At 36.6% G+C, this 27,481-nt stretch overlaps 1 protein-coding gene across 11 annotated transcripts in view; it reads right to left on the bottom strand.

Moving 5' to 3' along the window:
* Nucleotides 1–1,748: 1,748 nt before the first annotated feature.
* The window catches only part of LOC306884037 (LIM domain-binding protein 3-like), a 46,913-nt gene continuing 21,180 nt past the window's right edge, over nucleotides 1,749–27,481 (bottom strand). For 3 of the 11 annotated variants that reach the window (XM_079439662.1, XM_079439658.1, XM_079439655.1), the window contains 12 exons: nucleotides 25,828–25,903; nucleotides 24,820–25,103; nucleotides 17,665–17,831; nucleotides 17,517–17,553; nucleotides 10,483–10,641; nucleotides 8,107–8,163; nucleotides 6,044–6,183; nucleotides 5,593–5,959; nucleotides 4,462–4,642; nucleotides 4,239–4,359; nucleotides 4,011–4,126; nucleotides 1,749–3,906 (listed from right to left, as the gene is read on the bottom strand). In XM_079439662.1, the coding sequence (XP_079295788.1) occupies nucleotides 3,817–3,906; nucleotides 4,011–4,126; nucleotides 4,239–4,359; nucleotides 4,462–4,642; nucleotides 5,593–5,959; nucleotides 6,044–6,183; nucleotides 8,107–8,163; nucleotides 10,483–10,641; nucleotides 17,517–17,553; nucleotides 17,665–17,831; nucleotides 24,820–25,103; nucleotides 25,828–25,903 (1,795 nt within the window). In that variant the 3' untranslated portion in view covers nucleotides 1,749–3,816. The remainder of the gene's footprint in view (nucleotides 3,907–4,010; nucleotides 4,127–4,238; nucleotides 4,360–4,461; nucleotides 4,643–5,592; nucleotides 5,960–6,043; nucleotides 6,184–8,106; nucleotides 8,164–10,482; nucleotides 10,642–17,516; nucleotides 17,554–17,664; nucleotides 17,832–24,819; nucleotides 25,104–25,827; nucleotides 25,904–27,481) is intronic. The other 8 variants (XM_079439661.1, XM_079439660.1, XM_079439663.1 and 5 more) reach the window with 6 other exon arrangements.

Raw genomic sequence — 27,481 nt, 5'->3', positions numbered from 1 at the left:
TGATTTGCTCCCTAATATTCCAGCTAACATCTCCAGAAACTTACAGAGCACAATAGGGTGAGTAAATGATGACAGAATTTAACACACCCTGGTTTTGTTCTCATGAGCAGTTCTTCCTTATATTGATTTTTTTTTCCCAGAAGAGATCCTGCATCAAGCTGTGGAATGCACAGATGTCTGGCATGTATATACTACGAGCCTTTAGCTTTAATTTTGTCAAATAAATCCATTTACCTCAGACTAAGCCTCTCTCCTCCAGGCCTCTCGAAGCAAAGTGCTTCACAGGCAGTGTTACCATATGTTTTTTGACCTCCTTGAGAAGGTAAAGGAGCTGAGCAGACCCCCTTCCCTCCAGAACCCATAAATTAAAAGCAGCTTTTATATTTAGCGAGCTAGAGGCATGGTCAATGGAGACACTAAAATCCGGAAAGCAGTACAAAATGTACAGTAAAACCAGCATCATTTAAATGCATTACATTTACACAAACCCTACGTATACAAATAATAAAACCCAAAAGCAGCTTTTTTTGTATCGAGAGGCGGTTACGTGAGCAAAACAGCCTGAAGTTAAATACAAGCCATGAAAAGACTATATAATGCAAAATATAAATAAACACAATATTGTATCGTGAAAAGAAACAAACATGAAATGTAAAACAGTTTCCATAAGAAAGATAAATAAGCAACACACAGCTGTCAGATTATTAGGGAAGTTGTCGAGTTAATAACTTTTCACTCGGACTTTTACAAACCGTCACATTTTCTTCAAAACAGATGAATGTTATTTTAAAAAAATATAATAAAATGTAGATTACACTGTACTGCTTTGAAGCCAGAAGTTTCTTATTGGTAGTTATGGAAGTAAATTTAAACGTATTTGCCTTGCTAACGGCGATAGCACACTAGCTATCATTCCACTCGCTTCACTCTCCGAGGAAATCTCCTGACAAAATCATGTAAAAACCGCGGCAACCCTCATCGTTTTTTCTCATTAAGCCTTGTACATTTGTTTACTGAATAGTAAAAATATATAACACCCCACGGCAGTCGGTTTTGCCTTTGTACCGCGTTTAAAACATTACGTGGAAAAATTGAAAATTCAGCGCAACAAACTTTCGCGAGGCAGCGTTTAGCATAGCCAAGCTAACACTTTTCATTACACTTACCGAGAAGATTCTTCAGCAAATCTTATTTCCGTATACTCTCGAATAACTCGGAGGGTTCGTTAGTAGTTGTGATCGTGAGGGACTCTGAGGTCTGTTAAAGGTCTAGCACTGACCACAGTAGAGCGTCCTGCACTACACTGACCGCAGACAGATACACCGACTCCCGAGCGCCCCCTGCCGACGAGCGCGAAACAGTCACGCCCTCAAAAACCGTCTCGATGCATTGGATAAAAACATTAAGCTGGCAGTTTAATGCTAATAAAATCATACTGTTAGATAGAAATAATATTGGTTGGTTTTATTTCAAAACAATTTCACAGTTAAGAGAATATCATGTTAACTACTTTGGTTTGAGTGACACCTTTCTGAGTGAAAAAAATAACTTGATTTTATAAGTGAAGCGAAAAATCATTGGATTTTTTTTTTTGGTGTTAGTTGTGTTGTCTCTCTCAAAAACAAATATAAAATTTTAAAAGTCCCTCACTGCCCTATAAACATCATAAATGCTTAAATATAATTTATTGTATTTGTTGATTTTTAATTCATATAGCCTATGAATAGCACTCTATTAGAAATCTTTTTATATGCCATTTTTAATACAGCACAGCACATACATTCTTTAAAACAGTTTTAAACATTTAATTTGATTGTGTGGAACATGCTCATTTGGATTTGAATTAAAGATTATTCAAACGCAAAATAAAAGATCATTTCAAATACAAAGCAAGAGAACACTATTAGTAGTAGCCTACTAGTTAGTTTTTGATTTCAACTTGAAAAAAAAAAAACATATAGCCTAGCTCATAAAGTAAATCTACAGTATTCTGGAGAGCTGCATCTCATTTTGAACTATCATATAAAAATACCATGAGAGACACTGTATTTTTTTCAATAGAAAACTACATTAATGACACTTGTTAACATATACCCCAGAACGTCATATTTATAAAAATGAGTGTCACATAACACATACTGTATATGGTTCTTTATTGTATTATTGAAGTATCTGCAACTTTATGTAATTATGGATCAATCCTTTGTCTCTGTAATTCCCAGATGAACTGCAGAATACAGCAGATGACAAATTGAGATAATACATTATTTGTAAAGTACATTCAATAGCATTAAATTACATCAAATACATCAGTTTTTGAAAAATGCTAAAAAGATCATTCACACATCTGAGCCCAACACTGCTATTAATGCAATTTTAAGTAACTTACTAATCTTGTGTAAAAAAGAAGCTAACAATTCACTAAATTTAAGAGAGGCAATTATGACATGCCAAACCACTGTTAGTAATATTCAAAACAAAACAAGCCAAAATCAAAAGTAGCCCTAAGAACACGTGGTAGGTAACACTAGCTTCAATATATGGCAGTGAAAATATATAAATCAAGGACACATTTATAAAGTATGTCTAAATAAAAGTTATTTTAAGTTAACTGTATGCATAAAATATCAATATCACATAGGAAAACATGATTGTCTAGAATTGCAATCTCAGAATTTAACCATGATGTTCTTTAATTGCCACTAGGCATGAAACTTGTTGGGTAGCATATACTTACAGTGGAAAAAAAAGTCTCAGGTATCCCATGTGTTACATATTAACAATACAACTTGCATCCTGTGTGTCTCTGTCTTGTTAAAGTATTTATTAAATAAAAATATGAATCCCTCCTTCTTGGCAAAGAAAACAAGTAAAGTATCCATGCAAATTCAGAACAGTACACTATTTGCAAAGATTTTGTCAATATTGAGGTTTTGAGCACAATAAATAACAAAATTCATCTATCATAGGTGACAGGCAAAACATGAACTGGAAAAAAACCTCCTTGAGCTGGATATTATTACAGCTAACTACGTCTTGCATACACTGTGAGGGCAACAATTAATAAATTAAAATAAATTCTGTTACCTTTTCAGATGCCCTGCTCCCATTCTTAAAACGTTGATAAAAATGACACATAATGCTAATATTGACATCATATATGAATGAATTAGCTCACTTGCTTTCCCACACCCACACACTAAAAGCACAAATGAACAAGATTAGTAACACATAAAACTCCCATTAAGTATTGAAAAGACTGCAAAACAACATGCAGGCTCAATCTATTTAACATCCTTTTGTGACTGATAAGCAAGTCAGGGATCTATGGGCCTCATTACTGTCCAAGAAAACAAATATTAATGGAATAAAAACACATTTAAGTTTACTTTAAATTTTAAGGCGTAATAATATGCATAGACTTTTCAGGCTGTGTCAATCGTCAACATCCACGTATAATATTAATATCTTTCAAATTAAGGTTTTAGTCACTAACATCACAAAAATTGTTGCATTAACCAAAAAAAAAAAAAAAAAAGTGAAAATGTTATCTCTCTTAAATTACTGTATCAGACAATCAAGTGCATGTATGCAAATGTATTAGGGCTATAATAAAAACAAAGAATGACCTAAAAATGTCAGAATGTCTAGTTTCATCCTTTTTCTAATATGCCATTTAATATACAGTATGTCTTTTATATTAGTTTTTGTGTCATTTGGATAGGCACTGATGTCTTGCCAATAAAACCACACATGCAAATGTATTAATTGCGTTTATTTCCTTCACTGACAGCTTTTGATGCAATGTTGAAGCATCTACACATTGATGGCATGTGCATGCTTCTTGCATAAGGGCTTGTCCTTCTTGGAGTAGAAAGGTTGTCCTTCCAGGTTCACATTGCACACCTGTATGTCGGGACAGAAATGCATAGCGTCATAATTCAAACTCAGTGCTTAATTATATATAAACCATATGGGCAAGTGCTTTAACAAACTGATTTTGAACCTACTGCACAAACAAAGCAGGTATCATGCCATGTGTGGCCAAGAGCTTCAATAAATTTGTCTCCTGCCTCAACTGGGAAGTCACAGCCATGGCACTTTGTGCTGAAGAGTGCAATATAATCTGGTGACAGAAACATTTCATGAAAATTATAGCTGGTCTGGACTGTATGTCTGCATGCACCAAACTTGTAAACATACAAATTCATGTCAGACATAGCTGGTTGCTCCCATACCTTTCTCACAATACGGCTCACCATCCTCCATATGGAAGAGACTGTTTCCAAAGGGCTTTCCACAAGCCGCACACACAAAGCAAGTGGTGTGCCAGGTCTGCCGCAGTGCATGCATCACTTCCTGTTGAGCAGATGTTGAGCGGATGAACTGTCAGTACCTGTGAAGTGTGTTTACAGTCATGTCTCTGCATGTGTGTGTGCAATGTTAATGTTTTCAACATACTCCCATGATCTTGGTGTTGCAGCGGGCACATGTAGGTGCAAAGAACTCTCCATAGCAGTTTTCACAGTAAACATTATTCTGCTCCTCCACAAAGCTGACATCAGCCAGAGACGTGTGGCAATAATGGCAGTTGAACTCCTCCGGATGCCAGGAACGACCCAATGCCACCAGGAATGGTCCCCTGAGGAGTCAAAAAACACTGATAAAAAAAACTTATAGACAAATTGTTTTGATAACATAAACATCTATTATAACATTATTAAATCATTAAAACTAGGATCATCTAAACAAAGGTGAAATAAACGATGTTTCAATATTTAAAAATATTTTACATGAGTTTTTCTACTTCCTCAGCTGTGGTGAGATTTTTCAGAGGTTTTTCACAAGTCATTTCTTTTATATAAAGGAGACAAAAGTGTCAAAAAAGAGACTGAGATGTAATATGAGATGAATAAAATGAACAAATGTATGAAACAAAAAATAAAGGTAAATATCACTTGAAAAGAATATCTATGTGTCACTTCCAGTCACATAAATCACATTAAAAATTGTTTAATAATTACTCCTTAGAGAATGCTGTAAAATAATTTAAGATGTAATGTCTGGGTCTGTGATGAATCTAAATACATTTTTATTTTAGTATTATTTACACACTATTATTGTATTTATAAATATATTGAATTAGCTTGTATTTTTCAAATCTCACTTTTATTTTATTTTAAGTTTTAGTAAATTTGTTTATATGCTTTGGTCATTTATTTATTTTTGGGTTTTTTTTTTTATTTAATTGCATATATAGCCTTATTTTATTTGAGTTTTAGTTTGAATGCTTTTAGTACTTTTAGTACTTTACAACTTATACTCCTTTATTTTTCATCTAATATTTATTTAATTTGATTTCAGCTTCATTTCAATTAATTAAAATGTTTTTTTAACAGTTTAGTTTGAAAACTAGTACAATGAAGGCATGCTACAAAAAAAAAAAAAAATTTTTTTTTTTGTATTTATAAAATCAAACTCTGGGACATGAAAGTGCCCAAAGTTGGAAGGTTTATGGGATGTTGAATAAAAACATATTACAAAAGGTCTTTTGATTTGAGATGGGTGAACATTGCACAATTGTTATCTTACCTGATGATGTTGTTGCAGGCTCCACACAGAGGTGTTCTGTTGCTGGCTGCAAACCGCTCTGCCCTCTGAGCAACACCACGAGCCACAGGTGGGAAGGGGGCGGGGTTGAATGCAGGGCTGGGTGCAGCAGGAGCGGGAAAAGGAACGGGAGCAGGGATGGGGTTAGGGATGTAGGGTGGTGGTGGGGGGGCTGCCTGGGGAAGAGGCTGCACTCTGACATTTGTGGTGGTGGTGGGTTTGCTAGGGTCAAATTTATGGGCAAAGTTCTCATCAGTAACCCAAGGAGGCCTGTCGGAAGAAGATGCTGGAGCTGCGACAGGAGCAGGTGGAGGTGGAACTGGTATGTGAACCATTGGAGGAGCTGGTGCTAAAAGATGCCCATGAATTAGTATTGGATACAAAGATGGACATACACAAACACTGAATTATATCACATATGTGCAATGGATACCTGGGGCAGCTGAGTAGGCTGCAGGTACAATGCTGGCAGTGCTGACCACTTTAGGTGGAGGTGGACCCACAGGGATCTGGATGGAGCTGTGCTGCATGGGTGGTGGCGGCTGCTGCATAGGTGGGAGCTGGGAGTAAGAACTACAAAAGAACAGACCAGAAATTCAGTAACATTTCAGTTTAAACGAGAAACTGCTGCTCCTCCTTTCTGCTTTAACTACTTAAACTTTTCCTGATCAATCTAAAACATTAGACTTTCGGCAGATGCTTTCATCTAAAGCCACTACATTTAAAATATACATTTGTATTCCCTACTAATCAAACCGATGACTTGTTCATCTGTTTGAGATAAAAGAGTTGTCCACAGTCTTAAATTGGTTACTGAATCAGAGTTGTCTTTAGTTGTCCACCGGCTTAAATGGGTTACTGAATCAAAGTTTGGATTCACATTCAGTTCTCACAGACTATACTGCTAATATTGTCCAAGGATGTCTGAGCACATAATCTATCATGCACACATTTGAAGATGTTTTACCTTAATTCACTTCATTACAATATTAATGCAAGAATTAGTGTTATTTTAACAGAGCATTGCACAAGAAAAAGACTAGAAAAGAAGTCTAATACCAACAAGTATTAGAAGAGAGAGCCTCCAAAATGACCAGGTTACACAAATCCATAGCGGGAACATATTTTGAGCAGGGGGGGCTGAGAAATAAAAAGGGGGGTGGGGGGATGTTGGTCACGTGACAAGAGTGATGCGAGAAACTATGATCCAAAAGCCCAAATTTTTGTTAATAAAAGCTTAATTTATTTGTTTAATATAAGCAAGTTTATCTTTATTGTTGCTGATTTCATAAAGAAAAAATAAATAAAACAATGAACTACAACGCATTTGTTTTAAAAGAGAGAAAATACCTTATACAACGCAAGTAAGCTATTATAGCTTAGTTATATCGGTCTTATTCATTTTGTTAATAAAAGTTAGATGTTTAATATAGGCCTATGCGAATATGCCATTGTACTATTTTATGGCTGATGTGTTTTAATAGGCTAATGAACCCCAAACTACGATCATTTTAAAGAAAGGGGAACGCCAAAGACCGTTTATTTATTTGTTACAATGCGGGTAAAACATATTTCCCTTATTCATATTGTTAATAAAAGTTCAAAGTTTAATATAGGCCTAAGTGAATTTGTCATTGTAGGCTATAGCCTTTTTTATTATTATTATTATTAATAACAATAATGAGCCAAACTAAGCATTCGTTTGAAGTAAGGGGAAAATCCAAAAACCTTTTATCTGTTACAATGCAGGTATGTCTTATTCAGTCAGTTAATAAAAGTTTTATGTTTAATATAAGCTACTTTGTCATTGTATTGCTGATGTTGTGTGTGTGGGATTTTTTTTCATTAAGAGTAGCCTAACACTGAATCAACCTTAAGCATTCATTTTGTTCCAAGAATAGGAAATAGCCTATCTAACTTTAAAGATCAAAATAAGTGCTGCAGATGTGAGAATGCGAGATTGGTTGCTGATGAGGTAAATAAACATTCTCGATCTTTCTCTGCTGTATCTTTGCAATGGCTGTAGAAATGGTCGTTAATTCTTGATTTGGGCACGTTGCAGGTAATAATATGATCAAAAAGTCATGGCAGCAAACGACTTCCTAAGTCAGTTTATGTTGAAACGTTTTTCACAATCAAATTGATTCAACTTAATTCATGTTTTACTGTTGCTTATTGTCATTGTAGGCTTAGGCTTCTTTTTTATATTAATTTGAATGAATATACAAATTAATAAAATGAGTTCTATTTATTTTCTGTTACAAAATTTTCATTTATTTATTTTTTAACACCGCACCCCCATTTTTTCTTGGGCTACGCACCAGCACCCCTACTTCCCGCGGTAATGCACAAATCCTTTCCATTTAAATACATAAAGACACATATTCAAGAATGGTTACAACATGAAGAGTTAAAGAACAATACCCCAAGCAGTAAGGGAGAAAAGATGTGTTATGGCACACTGTGTTTGAATACAGAGCAGGACCACAGCAGTACCTGGAGATGGAGGTTTTGTACTGGGAACTGTAACCCATAGAGGTCTGCAAGTTGAAGCTATAACGTAACAAAGACAAAAATGGTGGACAGTCAAACGTATCATGCCTAGATTGAACCAGAGAGAGGACATGTGCACTCATATCTCTACGACTGCTAAGCTGATCCAAATATAAAAAAATACAAACAGGATCAGTTATTTTGGTTTTCCAAATCAAAATGCATATGGAAATTAACTGAATATACAGTAACTCTTAAAAGAACTAGTAGGATATGTATTCTGTTCGTTTTGTCTGAATACAACAATAGTACACTATCAGTACTGTACAATATGAGTGAACATGGCAACAAACAGACGATGAACAAATCATCTTACCAACATAAAGACATGCAGACACACACAAAACAGCAAACAAACATATGCGCTCAAAACCCACCCACCATGTACCAACAACTGTATTTCTATTCTATCAAAGACCTAATTTAACACAAGATTCACATATTTCAGGGCTAACAGAGTCTCCTGCTGACTCGATCACTATGTAGTAGGAGACAAATGAAATATAACTAAATCTGAATTAATATAAATATGACTATATGGTTTCTAATAAGTACATTTAAACTTGGTTATTTAAATGATTATTTGTATAAATATGAAGTTCACTTCAGTCTGGATGCAATACACTTAACAGACTGCTGGGTCAATGTAAGCAAAGGAAACATGCAAAGAGTTTCTGCCATGTCTTAAACTTACTTACCAAACTTACTTAAGAAACATGAGAATGGGTTGATAAAGGCCCTTGGGATATATGTTTCAATGCCCAGATATGAAAACTCACACTTTGACTCAAAAATTGACTTGGTATAAAAGATCAAATTAAATAATACAAAAATAGAAATAATACATATTAAATAAGAACATTTCCATATAAGAAATTGAAAGAGATTTATAAGGCTAACTTTGAGATCTGAGACTTGACTGGGACTGTTAGAGACTTGAGGGTCACATAACAGCATCAGGTGTAGTAGTACTGACATAGTACCTCATTAAAAGAGAAAAACACGTAAGGAAAATCAATGCTCAACCCCCAGAGGAAACGTATTAAGTCACTGGTTTCATAAACACCCGTTCCTGCTGTTATTGTTAGAGTAACAGAAGAACATGGTACATATAAGTGCTTATGGTGATCTTAAACTTATAAAGTAGTTCATGGATGTCTTGGGAGGTTTTTATTTGGGTCAAGTCCTGGTGTTGAACAATGTGATGATAAAGAGACGCCACTCATAAAAGCAGAAGCCCAAAAGAAACAGCCATCCTGGCAATGACGACATGTATTCAATCAAGCATGAGTTTCTAGTTTTCTTTGGGGGAAGAGTATTAGTAGAAATAAGCTGCAGCAAATGAAGCAGCAGCTGCAACAAGAAATTGGGTTAAGACAAAGAAGATCATATTAGAGAATTAAAGTCATTGATTATAACATTAATAGGATTGGAGGATTGGCTTTGCTTTGAATCTCCAGGATCAATGAAGTCTCTTTGTTCTAACAATCTCTTTTGTCCTACAATCTCTCAAATGTTAGGTTCAAAACTAATAGAAATAGTTAATTTTCTACAACATCTATCACGTGTCTCCACTAATAGAAGTTAATTAAAATTGAAATAACTCTCTAATGCTATGTCCTACACACAGCCAAACAAATGACCTGCAAGTAATCAAATTTTAAACATGTTCTTTAAAAAGAAAAATTAGGAATGAATAACCCCAAATATTCCAATAATAAAAAACCAGCAATAACAACTTAGAGCATAAATAAAATAACATTATGAAAGTTTGAGGTCAGTAGGATTTTTAAATGTTTTTGTAAAGAAGTCTCTTATGCTCAACAAAGCTGCATTTATTTGATCAAAAACACAGTAAAATAGTAATATTGTGAAATATTATTACAATTTATTACTGTTTCCAATTTGAATATATTTTAAAATGTCATTTACTCCTGTGTTGGTAAAGCCGAATTTACAGCAACCATTACTCCAGTCTTCAGAGTCACATGGTCCTTCAGAAATCATTCTCATTACATTTCTCATCAAAATCAATGTTGAAAACAGTTGTATTGCTTTATATTTTTGTGGAAACAAATGTGTTTTCCCAGGATCCCTTGAAATAGAATATCTTCTGTAACATTATAAGTCTTTACTGTCACTTTTGGTCGATTTAATGCATCCTTGCTGAATAAAAGTATTCATTTCTTTCTTTAAAAAAAACTAAAAATCTTACTAACGCCAATCTTTTGCAATGCATATACATATACATACCAATGGGGAATACAATAAACCAAGTAAAGGTAAAGCAAGCACAAAATGCAATGCATGCAACTTTACCTGGTTACCATGGTTTGCTCAGGATTCTGCTCCGCATCAGGCTCGGGTGCCTGATTGGCTATCTGCGGCTCCAAAAGGAGCTCATTGGGCGAAGCAGCGATAGCAGGCGGACAGACAGGTGCAATACTGGTGGAAACTGGAGCATGCTCAGCAGGAGTACTAGATACAAGGTTAGGTTGCAGAAACCGATGTCAGGCTGAAGCCATAAATACAGACAGCAGCCATGTTTCAGGCCATGTATGTATATATGCCTTATATGCCTGAAATGAAGTTAAATTTTGTTACAAGTTGCCGTTTCATTCTCATGCTTACACATTTCTGAGCACAATGCAAGGATGTCCATCATGGGGGAAGGAAATGTTAATTGCTTTCTTCTCATTTGGCTACTCATTAAACGTATCCATTTTGTCATTGAAGGATTGTAAAAACTGTAAAGTAAAAACACTGAACTATTGATTTGGTATGAGTCACCGCTTGAGCTGTGAAGGAGGACCGAGCTGTATTTTTACTCTGAAAGCAGTGGTGTCTCAGCAGCTGAGACAACTGTAAGTGCTATTCTAGCATGAATTAAACTAATCCAGACATAAAGGCTACAATCAATCACGTGCTCAAACAGGGCAATGAACTGCATATGGCAGGACCTCAGTGACGCAGGGTATAAAGGTTACATAAACCCTCTTAGTGTGTCCATAAAACACAGTTCAGTGGTTAGAGAGCAGTAGATTAGTGTTAAATAATACTCTCCTGTGATCCAAGAAAAGAAAAGTACATTATTCACAAACTGACATTTCTTTCATTTGAATCATTTGGCATCCCCTGTACATAATCAAACACAATCAAATGACGAAAATAGATTGGTGTTGGAGCCGCCCAGGCAGGAGAGAGAAGATAAAAGGCAGGCACCTAGCAGCATTAGGCCTGGTGGTGGACCGATGGCTGACCCCCTTCACACACTCCACAACCATCCTTCCTGACCAGCTCTCTCTCTTCCAGTCTCATTTTATGTAGAAAGAGCCCACAGGGAGGAGTGAGGTAAAATATGAAATAAATATCATATTTAAAGCTGAAGTATCTCATTATTTTACTTTATTTATCCCATGTTAATATGCAGAAACACCTATAAGTGAACTATTTGTAGGTTTTCCTGTTGATTAACCCTATGTTTACAACAATCCAAAGCAGCAACATTGGCCTAACCAACGTGGTTTCATTAGAAAATTTGGAAAAATTTGGAAATCTATTAGTCTCAGACTAATACAATTTTGTTGGGGAAAATTCTGGAAATCTATATAAAAACAGTTATGTTTGCAATTTCAATTTGTGATGTTACTATCATAGAAATTACACGCTTCAGCTTTAATGTCATTCTGTGGATCATATTGAGTTATGGTGATGGAACAGAGAGAAAGGTCTGTAACTGTTGGTTGCAGACATTTATGAAGCCTTCATGAAGATTTAAACACTTTCTGTGGTGAACTTGTATGCGTATTGAGTCCCTCTCTGTGATTTTGTATGTATTGTAGCGTGTTTGTATTGGAGAGGCTTTGGGAAAGGTGTGTGGTGGCAGAAAGCAAACACACATTAGCATTTATTGCAAGCTGTGAGAGACTGAAATTAGAGAGTCTACAAACAAACAAAAATTATAACTTAAGAAATTATGCTTACATCACTGATTACATGACTCTTTAGTGTCTCTCTCTCTCTCACACACACACACACACACACTATATAAGTCATAATGTCCTGAAAACTGTATTCATCAACTGGCTATACTGCCAAACTGTGACACTTTTAGTTATATTAGCAAAATCTTGAATCTCAGCACAGAATCAGAGAACAATGAAATACAGATCACAGAAGCAGACAATGCCTTCAGAAAGAGGGGTTGTTATTGAAGCTAAATTACTTGCAAATGTGTGTCGCTAATTTATGGAAGAGGACCAGAGAGCAAAGAGAGTCAAGACAGGCAGAGGGCAATTCAAACAATACTGCAGTGCCACCTGCTGGCATTATACGCTTGACACATGGTTTGGACATAGGGAAAGTGTGTTCTCATCCTAAAGCGGGTTAGTGCAACACAGTATCACGAAAAGCAGCCTAACATGTAGACTATCACTGTTCCTCTCTTTACATGCAAATCAGCAAACAAAATTGGCATAGTAGAGGTTTGCAAAGAAAAACTGAATGAATATTGAATGGAATATGAAATATTCATGCAATAATAACAACCACACACAGGAGACATTGTAAGGACTGTAATGCTTTGAATGTCAGTTTTTCAACCCATGCAGTCTTAAGTATTAAGCATTTGTTTCCAAATATGTATAACTGTTTTGAGGAAAACATTATGTCCCCATGTTAAAGAAATCTAACGTAAAATACAGGAATACATAAGACTAGGTAGCGAGTTATGGAAAAGACTTGAGTGTGTTTCTTTGAAAGCTTTTAAAAAAATGCCCCTTTGGCTTCATTTATCTACGTACAATCATGCATGACAGAAAACATCCTTTACAATGATGGGTTAAAAACACCAAACTAATCCTTTAATATTCAATAATATATTTATTATTATGAAAAGAATTCTGGAGAGGCTTTTTAACAATGGTAGAGACGACTATCTATTATTAAATAAATACATTAGTGAAAAAAGGTTGTATAATGCTAATTCACACTGTATGATTGCAAGTTGCAACAGCATAAGAAGATTACAAACTAATGCAACAACACAACAGTGAACATTCAACAAATTCATACAGAGCTGCTTGGACCACATCTGGCACTATAGACAAGATAATAGTGTGGTGGAAAAGAGAAATGTCACAAAACACCAAAATCCTTGTTTTGTGACCAACTTAAAAAGATAACTTAAAAAAATACTATAATATGATAAAATAATAAATAATAAAATACTAATAATATAATAAAAAAATGCTGAAATTGAACATTTAAACTAAAAATAAAATCAATATATAATAACACTGCAATTAGAACCAAAAAAGAAAAACAATACCAATAAAGTGCCAACATGATAAGACCTACTGAAAACAAAATTCTTGGCGGAATGAGCAAAACAAACATACAACTTAACAGACAGCAGGAAACAGCACTGCAGTGATGTGCAATGTAATAATTGTTTTGTTTCAGTCAAGTGAGAAGTGTCTGATGAAAAGTTGGAGACTGAAAATATGAAGAAAATGACAGCATAACACACAAAAGAGCTGACCGATACAACATTATGTCAACCTAGCATGACGTGTTCAGATGTACATGAAGGCAGAGATCTGAATAAATATGACAACAATGAAGAGTGAGGGAGGGGCCAGCCACCCAGGGCCACAAGCACTCCGGTGCAGTCACACAGTCTTCCCAGCATGCAGTGCATGCAAGTGGCAGGCTCACAAGTGAAGTAAACCAGTAGGGAGATGGTATGAGAGAAGGACATAGTTAGCAGAGGCATAATTCTATACTATTAATAAAAATCTAGCGCAAACCAGCCCAAAGCAGAGCTAACACCATTTCCCTATGTGACAACCAGACAGACAGAATTACCTGGAGGAAAAGTCCTGGTTTATTGACTCCCTCTACTCACAGACATTGACTTCCATCTTGCTCAACCGCTTGAAGTTCTGACGGTTTCACACGCCTTCACTCATCCTCTGGACAGAGAGCGTGTCCCTTCAGCCACCACTCATCTAGCTAAAGGTTATTACTCTACCTACACAAATAAAACTTTACACTCCCACCATAAAGTCTTACTAACAGCCTAATTTTCTCAAAGTATAACCATTAGATTCTAAAACAGTGATCTGTCAACATTTTTCCAGTCTCATCCCAGATCAGTGCCATATGCAAAGCTCTGTGATAGTTAGACAACTGACTGACAGATCAACATCCTTATCACATGAAACCCCTTGGCAGTCTAATTTATAACCACAGGCTTAAGTAAGAAATGTTTTACAAGTTAAATGAAAAAAAAAAAATCTTCAAAGGGATAATAGTGTTGGTGATTTGAAGTTTGGTCTAAAGCAAAAAATTGTTATTGTCTGTCAGGATTTACTTTTCAACAGATAAGAAATGACTTCTGGAATAAAATTGACTGCATGTGCAAGCTATTTCAACATTTGCTAACCTTTTTACCAAACTTGCCCTTGCATAATCACTGAAATGCTATCACGGTATCAAAGGGTTAGATTCTAAGATCTACACAGAAAAGGTAAAATAACAAATAATCCAATTCAGTGCTTCTCAACTTTATTGACTGTTCAAGGCACCCCATTGTCCAACATACTGGCTAAGATATTTTCCCTGGTATTTCTGCCGTAATTATAACAACATAATTTTTTTTTTAAGAAATATGTAAAATATAAATAATTACATTTTTAGTAATTTTGTGATTCCAGAAGATTCAATGTTTTCGGTTTCTGTTTGTTCTTCAAAAAGTCATTATTGAGGGGATACATAAATGCATATAGAGATAGATATTCCAATAAATTGAACACTTAAAATGCTAAATTTTATTTAAAAAAATAGTTTTAAATCATTTAAATAAATAATTTTAAGCAACACTGTGCCCCTGGACGTTTGCCAAGAACTTGGCCCCCTTGTTGGGAACCACTGCTTTAATTTAAAAAGCAAGGTGGTTTATTTGTGAATTTATGGCCAAGAATAAAATGGGAATGATTACTTCCAGCCTTGCTATCATAAGAAACAAGTTATCAGGTTATAGGCTATATATCTAAAGATTAATATTAAAGGGGTCATCGGATGCAAAAATTAACTTTTCAAGTTGTTTGAACATAAGTGTGTGTACACATCCATCCTATAATGATAAAAATCCACCCAGTGTTTTTTTTTTAATCCTTATTTTAAAATTCCATTTCTCAAATCAGGCTGTTCTGAGGTTCCTGTCAGAATGATGTATTTCTGTACAGGCCCCTCCCACGATAGTTGATTGACATATATACCTACATTCCTCATTATTGACTGTTTCTATGAGCCATGATACATAAGCCATCCACCATTTTTGGAACAGTCTGCGAATCTTTGAGCGCATTGACTGTGTTATACGCTTGTATATCTTTGAATATTCATTGATTATTATGATGAATGCGAGATGGCTGATGCATCAACATATCTGGAGAGGTCGAATAGAGAATCTACACATATCTATGTTCTGCTCGTCACTCCACTGAAGAGAGGGGCGGAGTCAGCAGAGCTCACTAGCATTTAAAGCAACAATGACTAGAACAGCATGCTGAAAACAGAGCTGATTTTGACAGGGTAAAGAAGGTGTTTTTTTACACTACCATTGAGAAATTTTAACCAAAGTATGTTATAGACTTTTCATTAAGCTTGTGTAAAATGGGCATCGATGACCCCTTTAAGACATTTTTAAAGAACATTATTTAATACAAAGTTTATTTCCTTTCTGTAGATATAAATCTTTTGAATCCATGCAGACTTTCACACCCAGACAAATCCCAGTGCCAAAAAGCCTATCCACATGATTAGTTCATCACATTTCTTTTATTTGATGGATTTGAAAGACTTGTGCACAGATGCGGTGATGTTCTCAACAACCATCAATACGTAAACACACAATCCAATACGGGAGAGAGAATTTAAATGGTGGCAACACTCTCATGAACAATTCCAAAATCTATACTATAGAGTGAACAACTAGCTTGAAACTGTAGTGACGAGCCAAACAACATCACTGACATTCATCTTCATTCTTTCTGCTTTCCTCTCACATGCTTTGACTTTCCTGTTACAGCAGTACTGTAGTCTGTCTATGCCACCTGTCTAGCTCTCTCTATCTTGGGGTGCTTTACTGAGGCACATTAAGTATTTGTGCCGACAAGCCATGGTGCCAGTTTTTCAGTTTAGCAAAACGAGGGCCTTTGGCTTCAGATTCAAACATTTCCCTGTAACATCAACACATATATACAAGACAAAAGGGGAAGGAAAAAAAGAGAAAAGAGAGGTTGGATAAATGGGTTAGGGAATATGGCATTCACTCCCCTGCCCAAGATGTGTGAGTGTATACAAATATGCATGGCTGCCTTGAGGCAAAATGTTCAAGTACCCACTAAATGTTTCACATTCAACTAAATGCCAGAGGTCACATTCTGCATGTATTGTGTCAGATATGTAATGACAGTGTGAGATAAATGAGAGCTAATGATATATGAAATATAAAGCTTGATGTAAATACCACAGACCAGGGGTGTAAAGTACAGCATTTGAGTAACTGTAATTATAATGTAGTAATAACATTAATAAGTAACAATTTTCACAATTTTAGGAATTTGTACTTAATTATAAAATTATATATTTTACTCTTTATAAATAATTTAGAGAAGATATTCACATCTCAAAATGCATATCATAACTTCAATAATTGTAATCAAGAATGCTCTTCCACCTTGCTACTCCAGTTTTATTTTTACTACTCTGTGTAGTAAAAATGTTTGTTGCCCTGCATGGGTGGATTACTTTATGAACGTCTGGTTTTGCAAAACGTTATCCCTGTATGTTTGCTCAAGGGTTTTATGGATAGTAATGTCAAAACCCTTCCTGTCAAATAACCAGGTTATATTAATTTTGCACATCAATTGGATATAGGTTTACAAAGACAGGGTTAGCAAGCATTTTGTAATGCAATGTCTAATTCTAAATGTTTACTTCATTTTACAAGTACAATTAAACTCTGGTACTTTCAATTACGTATAAATATTCTAATATTTCAGGTAAATATTTTGATATTTCAGTACCCAACTTTACCAAACAACATTTTTTTAACCAAAAATACAAATTCTCTGTACTACACCCCAGATGCAGACTACTATGAATACATCCAAGCTGTATTACACTGATGCATCTAATGAGTGCAGATCAAGTTCAGCACAGAGAGTGTTGTCCGATTATGGGGGTCTGTGGGTCGATCAGCCTTTCAAGTTTTAAGAGGCAGAGGGCTGGATTTCAGCACAGGTCAAGTATGTGGCCACCAGATCCTGCTACTAGATGCCTACCTTGACCTTCTCAGAGCTTCCTCATCAGGGTCTTGCACTGCAGAGGAGAAGAGAAAAGACAAAGAGAGAACATGTCAGACTCTACACTCTAAGTCAAAATCTATATCAAAACAAAAGCAAACTGACAAATACATGCAGGCAGACTTACTGTATTCAGTTCCAGTAATGTGGGCGAGGACACGGAAGGACTTGGACTGCAGCTGGGCGGCTCTTTTGGCCCAATCAGCCGGCTCCAGTTCATTGGTTTCACTGGGGATGACGGCCTGATACACTGGGGAAGCACTGTCTATAACACGGTCTTTAACTGGCAGATTACTGAAACCACAGAAAGAGCCGGTCGAGTGAAAACACACACTTTCCTATCAGCATGACCGGAATGTTAGCAAAGGTATTTTCATGTTTAAAGACATCAAAAGCATTTTTTTGTTGTCTTAAGTTAAAACTCCATAGATAATGAACTGGGATGTAAATGCATTCGTCTGAACTAATCTACTGCCATTTTTCACTAATTTACAGTGTATAGCCTAACATATGTTTGTTAACACTGATTATTTTACATCGATCAATGAGTATTACGCAGCATATTTCATATAAGTGCTATAAAACAGAAAAGCATGGGCATTGTGGCCAGAAGCTTGCTTATCACTACCAAATGCAGTATTGCAGCATATCTTAGACACATTATATCTCTTACCAGAAGAATGACAGAGCAGAGCATTCAGAAATTTGTTGACATCTAAAACTCAATCGCTGACTGATTTTCTGTTCCCACATTAGCAGACCCTCCTTCTGTAAACCTCAGCATTTAAACACGTTTCCACTAAACACTCTTAAAGTCACCTAACAGCAATATTAAGGGTTTCAGAACAGAATTTGAAAAGGAAGTTTAAGGTGCCATCTGAGAGGATTAAAAAGAGGAGTAGTATGTGAGGTCATTGGTGCATTCCGCTAAATAAAAAGACAAGAAAAAGTCACCGGACAGTCTCGGTTCATGAAAACCAGGTGCATTTCAGAACTCCAGATGCTCAAGATCAGTCAAATGGAGGTTAGAAGAAGAGATGAGACAGAAATGCATAATGTGGTGATCAGGCATGCAATGCGCAAGGGAAGAGACGAAAAGAGACTGCTCATATCAAACAGATGGATCTGGCTACTTACGATAGCGGAGAGTCAGTTTCATTGCTGCCAGGCAGGTCCATTGAGATTGTACACGGGTAGGGTGGGGACAGGGTGAGTGATGTACAGTGTGATGGATAGATGAAGTGATGAATGGTTGGGAATGGAGTGAGAGAGGGAAAATTAGATAAAGCTTCTCTGTTATGCATTAGAGAGTGGCTTCTGACACGAGACCGAAAGCCTGAGCTCTCATTTTCCTGATTTCAAACCATATAAAAAAACCACAGGACATCAGAATACTGGCACCAACGAACAATACAAATATGTAGATCACTGCTAAAACATACAGGAGAAAAAATGCACAAATACACAACTCACACTAGTACAGATTACCAAATCAGACTATCAAAACACACAATGCCATTCAAAAGTCTGGAGTCAGTAAGAATTTTTTATGTTTAAAAAAAAATAAAAACAATTATCTTATGCTCACCAAGGTTGCAAATAATTAGTCAAAAATACAGTAAAAATGGTAATATTGTAAAATATTATTAAAATGTAAAATAACTCATTTCTATTTTAATATATTTTAAAATATAATTTATTCCTGTGACAGCAAAACTTCATTGTCTTCAGTGTCATATGATCCTTCAGAAATCATTTTTAATTTGATAATGTGGTGCTCAAGAAGCATTTCTTATTATTATCAATATTGAAAACAGTTGTGCTGCCTATTATTTAGGATTATTTGATGAATAGATTTCAAATGAATAGCACTTATACTAGAAATATAAATCTTTTGTAACAATTTAAATGGCTTTACTGTCACTTTTGATTAACTAAAAGCGCCCTTTACACACACACACACACACACACACACACACACACACACACACACACACCGCCCTCCATAAGTATTGGAACAGTAAAGACAAAATTGCTCTGTTGGCTGTGGAGTCAAGACATTTGCAAATATGATTAAAAGATGAATATGAGACAAAACTACAGAATGTCACATTTTATTATTGGGTGATTCAACACATACATGTTTTACCAAATAAAAAGAACAGCACTTTTAGAGTTCATCCCACTCATTGATGTGAGCATAAGAACATAAGGCAGATATAAAAGATTAAAAGCTATTATTTAGTTGCAGATCCCTTGCGCACAATCACAGCAGTGAGTCTGTGACCCATAGACATCACCAGACTCTTGGTCTCATCCTTTGAAATACTTTTCCCAGCCTTTAATGCAGCCAATTCCAATTGTTGCTTGTTTTGGGGAGTTTCTGCCTTTACTCTCCTCTTCAGCTGGTGAAATTCATGTTCAATCGGATTTAAATCTGGAGATTGACTTGGGCAATGTAAGACTTTCCATTTCCTTGCCCTTATAAATTCCTTCACTGAACTAGCAGGGTGTTTTGGGTCATTGTCCTGATGCAATATGAAGCACTTCCCAATGAATCTGGTGGCATTTTCTTGAATATTGGTAGGCAAGATGGTTTTGTACCCTTCCAAATTCATTCTGCTACTATCATACATGAAGTTATCAGTAAAGTTGAGAGGGCCTGTTCCAGAGACAGCCATACATGCCCATGCCATGACACCACCTCCACCATGCTTTACAGATGAGGCTGTATGCTTGGGATCATTTGCAATTCCCTTTTTTTCTCCAGATTTTTGCTTTCCCATCACTTAGATAAAGGTTCATCTTTGTCTCATCGGTCCATAAACACAGTTCCAAAACTCTTCTGGCTCACCTTTGTGCTTTTTTGCAAACTTTAATCTTGCCTTTCTATTTTTGAGTTGCATCTTGCTGTGTAGCATCTGTAATTCTGTGTCAAAGTCTCCTGAGGACAGTAGATTGTCAGAGCATCACCTCAGTTTTCTGGAAGTTGTTGGTGATTTTACAGACACGTCTTTTAGGGTTCATTTTCACAGCTTTTATGATTTGTCTGTCATCAACAACTGTTGTTTTCTCAGCCTATCAGGTAGTTGTTGGTATCGCTGGTGGTTTCCAATCTCTTGATTTCTCCATGCCCTTTGTTTTTGCTATAGCTCTAATTGACTTCCTCTTTTCTTTTAGCATCCAAATTGCTTGCTTTTCTCTCAAAGGCAGCTCCCCCCCTTCTTAGCTGGTAAAACATCTGTGTGTTGAATCACCCAATAATAAAATGTGACATTCTGTAGTTTTGTTTCATATTCATCTTTTAATCATATTTGTAAATGTCTTGACTCCACAGCCAACAGAGCAATTTTCTCTTTACTGTTCCAATACATTTGGAGGGCACTGTACACACACACACACCCACACACACACACACACACACACACACATTGGTTTTTGTGGTTTATGGGGACTCTCCATAGGCGTAATGGTTTTTATACTGAACAAACTGTGTGTGCTATTGCCCGACACCAACCCTACACCTAAACTTAGCCCTCACAGGAAACTTTGTGCATTTTTAGATTAAAAAAAAACAAACAAAAAAAACACAATTTAGTATGTTTTTTAAGCCTTTTGAATTACGGGGACATAGGCAGTGTCCTCATAAACCACCTTCATATTGTAATACCTCTGTCATACCCATGTCATTATACAAATTTGTCTCCTCATAAACCACATAAACATGCACACACACACACTTTTAAAAAGATATTGATCTCAAACGTTTGAAGGGTAGTTAACCCATAAACCAAGATCCCTAACTTGTGCAACTGAGCATTCCCATCATCATTCCCATTTGAAAAGCACACAAAAATCCAACTGGTTCAACAGAAACTCAATATAACATATGCTAACATTGAAGACTTCGAAAATCTTTCTTCTGCTTCAATATGGCAACATGTTCATATCCTGCAATTTACATTACTCAGATCAATGCTGTGAAACTGAGGAAGAGTAAGACTATATCAAGACTATGATCAGACATCCTTGGGAAGTCTTTAGCCTCTTGAGCATTAGCAGATAGCGCTGGCCTAGACAAGCGTGGCTTTGACGTTATGGCAAACGTGTGTCATGCAGGACATGGGAGGAGGGAGAAGACACAGTTAGGTGCGACAGGTCTTACCCAGACAGCTCGCTACCCCTGGCCTGGGACTGGCCAGCAATGGCATCCATAATTGCATCCTGGGAGTACATGCTGATGGGGGTGTTGTACTGTGCATGGATGATGGTGGCCTTGCCTCCAGGGCCCTTCACCTCAATGGGCTTGTTGGTGGAGAGTGCAGTGTCCTTCAGAGCTATTGGGTTGAAGCTGGGCAGGTACTCAGTGCTGTGCGAGTGAGGGAGTGGTGATAAGGGATGAGTATGGGTGGAAGAGAGACAAGAGAGATAACATGGAGGTTAGACAGAGAGAGTGAGATGGAGGGTATGTGGACAGTGAATTGGGAGGGAAAGGTATAAGAGCCCAGTTGATAATACCAGCATATGTTGTGTTTTGGAAGCTGGCATGCTGGTATTTCAACAAAGCTTCTTGATTAGATTAACCACCAGAAAAACTATGCTGGTCGACCAGTTCTGCCAGACAACAGCATGCTTATACCGGCTTGGACCAGCAAGGAAATTCATGATGGATGTGTTGCAGGTGAGACAAAACCATAGTATGATAATTAAATAGGTAAATAAACAAATAAAAGGCTCAGTCTAATTTTTAAGGCAGAAACAAAACATCAAAACACGCTTCACACAGCAAAAACTTACTAGTGCACAAAGCACATACATATACTTGTATAACTACAGCAAGCAGTACAACTTAATATACTAAACAGGGAAGGGAATCAGATAGAATTTAAATTCCTGATTCTAATTCCTCTCAACCATTCCAGTTCCTTATCGTCTCCACCTATGATTCTTCCAATTAATAAATATTTGGGGAAAAAAAAGTATGACAAGATGTTTTTAATAATTAATAAATGTACAACAATTCTTGGAAAAACTTGTTCAGAACAGTAATGCATACATGTGCAAGAAACGTTAACAGAACTGGACATAATTTAATGATGATATATTTTTTCCTATAACTGATTATTGTTAATGTCTTCAGACTAATCGGAAAATAAAAGAGATAAAATACTATTTAATGTAACTATCAAAGAGTTAATTACATAATAACTATTTAATATCCCACTGAATAAACTAATTATTAATAGGACATTTGTATAATGACTGTTACTTGCTATATTGTGGTTTTGTCTATCATATAGTAAATGTGGTAATTACGACATGGTGTGATTGCAGCATAAGAAACTTCTCAAGTTCTTGATTCCCAACTAAACCTGGTGTATACTAACCAAGAAGTGCCTAACTGGGATCAATAAAATTATGACAAACGCATTCTCAATGCGTTCAGCAAGCAAACCTTTAGTCTCCTAAAACACACACTGCATCACAGTGCCAACTGGGATTCTCATAAATACATATTCCAAAGATTCAGATATGCTTCTCTGTGTTGTAGTATAGGTTTATGTTAAGCATTAGTACATCACTAAAGCAAACTGAGATTGCACAGGATGACAAATCTGACTAACCACACTTTATACCACAAAGGCAGATCCAAACAATTCCATGCACATATACCACACAGAGCACTACAATGTTATGCCAGGAGGCTGTTACTAACTTGACAGGAGTGTTGGTAATAACCTACAATGGGCGAAAGGAAACAGAAACAAGGGGACTGGTTAGCAACTCATAGAAACTTAACATGGAAGGGTTGTGCCAGTGAAAGTTCTTCAAAATGAGTAATCTCATCAGATTTTCAAGGTGCAGTGTGTAATTTCAGATTTGTAAAATTAATGCCTGCTCAAACACTTCCTGTCTTCCACAGGATATCCTGCACTAAACTCAAGCCACTGGTTAACCCAAGCTGGGCTGCTCAAATAGACAAATTCTGTTTTTTGGCACAGAAATTACAAACTTCACCTTTAAGGAAAAGGGAAAACATTAGTGTGTTTGAGTGCCAATGTGTGTTTGTGTGTATTTTTGGCGTGAGTGATGTGTTGCGGGTAGCAAGTCTCCTTTCAAAGAGGCAAATAAATAAATAACTGAACGCAACAGACAAAAGAGAAATACGTTTTCATAAGAGTGTCTCCCTGCAAAGATGTGATGGGAGGGAGTGAGGGGGGTGTATTAATGTAGTTAGGAAACTGAACCATGAAATTCCATGGCCTTTTATAGGGAGAGCGACAACAGGTGCTCTCTCACCCGTCTCTATCCGTATCACTCGACGGCCTGAGATTTCCTCTGTGCTGAGGCACATGCTAAGACCCTTTTCACCGCGTATGAGGAAGAGAGTAAACGGAGAGGGGTACAGGACATTGTCATCCACACAGTACTGCCAAAGTGCATTGTTTTGAGGTTACAATGCAGAAGTGAAACTGTCAAACAGGGAAAGTGATATAGTGCTTTTAATTTTTCAATATGACAGCTTGCTTTGGTTAGCAAAACATGAATTTATGCAGATACAAATCTGGGGTCTGTCTACAAATCAAAAGTTTGTCTGATTTGTTTTTAAATCTTTTTGAAATAAGTCTCTTATGCTTACCCAGGCATTTATTTTATTTGAACAGAAATACAATCCAATTGTGAAATATTATTACAATTTAAAATACCTGTTTTCTATTTTAATAGAACATAATTTATTCCTGTCATGGCAAAACTAAGTTTTCAGCAGTCATTACTCCAGTCTTTAGTGTCACATGATCCTTCAGAAATCATTCTGATATAATATTTGAAGAGTTCAGATGCAGAAGCCTTCTAAAATTTTGAACAGAGATGTATTTTCCATTTTGACAGACAATTTTTCAATCTAACCCCTCTGGTGGATTCATTATCTGGTATAACATGATCACTGTACCCAAAGGAGGGCCACCTCCAACTGAAGCCTCAGCTCAAATTTGTCTTGCACATTCCTTCAGAGGCTTGAAGCTTTATCTAGATCCTCCTCTGGCCTGCTAATGCCAGTGGGGAATATAGGTCAATGTAACAGATGTAACCTCTCTTTTCTGAATGTTGCATGGCTGCTGTCATTCTTCTGTCAAGAGCAACGCTAGCAACCAGGTGGGGCTGAACTATAACCGGCCCACTGATTCTAACTTCTTTTAGAAACTTAGCATTAAACACTATATTTTTTAAATAGGACACCTGGCTGCTAGCGTCAGATCTCAGTCATTCTGTGATTACATACCCACTAGGCATGCCTGACCCCGAGCTCTTAACCCTCTCCTGCAGCATGGCCATCTCTCGTAATGTCTCTGCAGAGTACAGACCGATGGGGGAGTTATACTGCTGGCTTTTTTGCCCAGAGGAGGATTTGTCCCTCGGAGCAGCTAAATGCCTTTGAGCAGGCAAAGAAGCCTCTCCGCTACTGCTCACCACAGTGCTATAGGACTGGTTGGTGTGCTTGCTTGAGTAGCTGGAGTTTGTCTCAGCAGAAGCCAAGAGAGCCCCATTCATTTGCACAGGCTGATCCTTAAAAGGAAACGTGCATGTGTGTGAACAGTGATAAGAAAGAAAGACAGAGGGAGCCGGTCAGAGGAAAGTTTAGAATGACAATAATTTACGTTCACACTACATAAAATTTGACTTGATGTTTTACTGAAAGCAAAAGGAATATTCTACCACAAAAATAAATAAATATGTCCTATAAAAAAACCTATGATTTTATTATTATTATTATTATTGTCGTTGTTGTTGTGTAGAATTTCTTTGAAGCTTTATAGCCCCGATATAGTAATCATTATACTGAAGTGCAGGAATGACATTTTGAAAAATACCTCCTTTTTGTTGAAACAAAAAGGAAAAACTGATCATATTGATTTATAACCACACAAAAGTGGGAAATGGCTAATGTTTTGATGAAACAGCTTATTCTTTACCTTCTTAAAATAATATGAGTTTGTGCACCACATTTGTAAAGGTATCATACGTGATAAAGGCATCCTGAGTTGAGAGAAAACCAAAAGAACAATCTTTTATATCTTACCCTCTAAAAAGAATCTTTAACATAATTCTAAAAAAAAAAATCCCCTTTTAACTGAGGACTTCAGCTGAAGCTTGCACTAAGGCTCGCTCTAGCTTTTACATTTCATGAACAATCATGTGGAATGTATGACCTGTGCTTGACTTAAAGTATGTGAATGCACGGACATATACTGTATGGAGATATATGTAGGATGAGTAACACGTGACAGACCTTCTGATGAGGGATCACAGACATAGGGGAGTCAATCCTTGGTGTTGTCATGGGAACTGGAGTGTGCCGCTTTGACCTGTGATAAAACAGAGTAAGCATTTGAAGAAAATGACAGAAGTGCTAAAGACAGACTGTCTGGATCATATCTTTTATGTCAAAATTGCAATGTCCGGTGGTGAACTATAAACATTTTACACAGTTCTAGATAAATGATGCAGCCATGTACAAACTTGTGGCACAGGCTCTGCACCACAGGCTCTGCACCTTCCTACTTCCACTCACTATTACGACCTTACATCCCCTCCAGAAGTTTGAGATCTGCTAGTGAGCGACGCCTTGTGGTACCATCACAGAGAGGCTCAAAATCACTCTCCAGAACATTCTCGTTCACCATTCCTGGCTGGTGGAATAATCTTCCCACCCCAATCCGGAACGCCGGATCTCTGGCAATCTTCAAGCAACAACTGAAAACTCATCTCTTTCGGCAGTACTTGACTTCATCCTAAACTCAAAAAAAAAAAAAATCTTTCTATCTTTCTCTCCACCTACTAGCTTGTACTTATTTGAACAATGACTGAGACTTGGTGTTACGAGCACTTCCTCTGTCTGACTGCCTCTTCAAGATGAATCGCTTTTTGGATTCCCCAATTGCAAGTCGCTTTGGATAAAAGCGTCTGCCAAATGACTAAATGTAAATGTAAATGTGGCAAATATTTTCAGTTTTCCAGGCCTCTCGACTTTCCTTTGAGATTGGACACTGTCACAATAACAACATAATGAATCCCATCCACAACAGAAGCAGTTTTCGCTGCTATCAGCTATCAGAAAAGTTCTTTTGTCCAAACAGACTCTGTGCCAAATTGAACCTTTTCAGAGGAAAAAGTTAAAAACATAACTTGCCTTGCACACAAACGGGAAAAACTAGCATACTTTATAGTGCACGAAAATGTGTGCAAAAAGAAAAGCACAAACAACAACTGACAAAAGAGGAGTCCTTGGAACACAGTAGAGACAACAGATTAAAGTTAAAGTGTTAAAGTTTATCCCACCCTACAAGTCCACTTTCTAACAACAACTCTTGCAGAGGGAATTCTGGGATCTATTAAGAGTGTTAAAGCAAAGGTCCCTGCAGGTATGCTCAAAGAGGGGAAATAAAGGTGAACATGCCTTTTTTGGGGTTTCGCTCACGATAAAGTGAACTAACACTAAACCTGACTTAAGAACTAAGACACATCAGAATAGCAACCTGCACTGGAGAAATCAAGGATGTTTTTACAAACTCATATTTCACGGATAACTGGTGCAGACATGGTTTATGAGGAAGATACAATAAACCAGGCATGTCACTCTCTCTGCAGATACTGATATTTATATTACATGCCAAGAATAAATGGCAGATATCATTCATTCCACTGTTTTGATTAGTTGATCACTTTACCCAAGAGCCTTCACTTATGATATTTTTTCTGCGCAAATCTGATGTTGTTCACATATGAAGCACATCTTTTAAATGTGGCCCATACCAGACACTGTCTAAACACACTCTAGCCCGTCATGTACATCATAACACCATCAACACATTTCATAATGCAATATGATATCATATTAGTTACATTCGTATTTCGTCTAGTTTTCCAATCTCAAAACTCTGCAT

Source organism: Barbus barbus (genome assembly GCF_936440315.1).
Source record: "Barbus barbus genome assembly, chromosome: 18".
In the NCBI taxonomy this organism is placed as follows: domain Eukaryota; kingdom Metazoa; phylum Chordata; class Actinopteri; order Cypriniformes; family Cyprinidae; genus Barbus; species Barbus barbus.
This window is presented reverse-complemented; position numbering and strand designations above follow the sequence as displayed.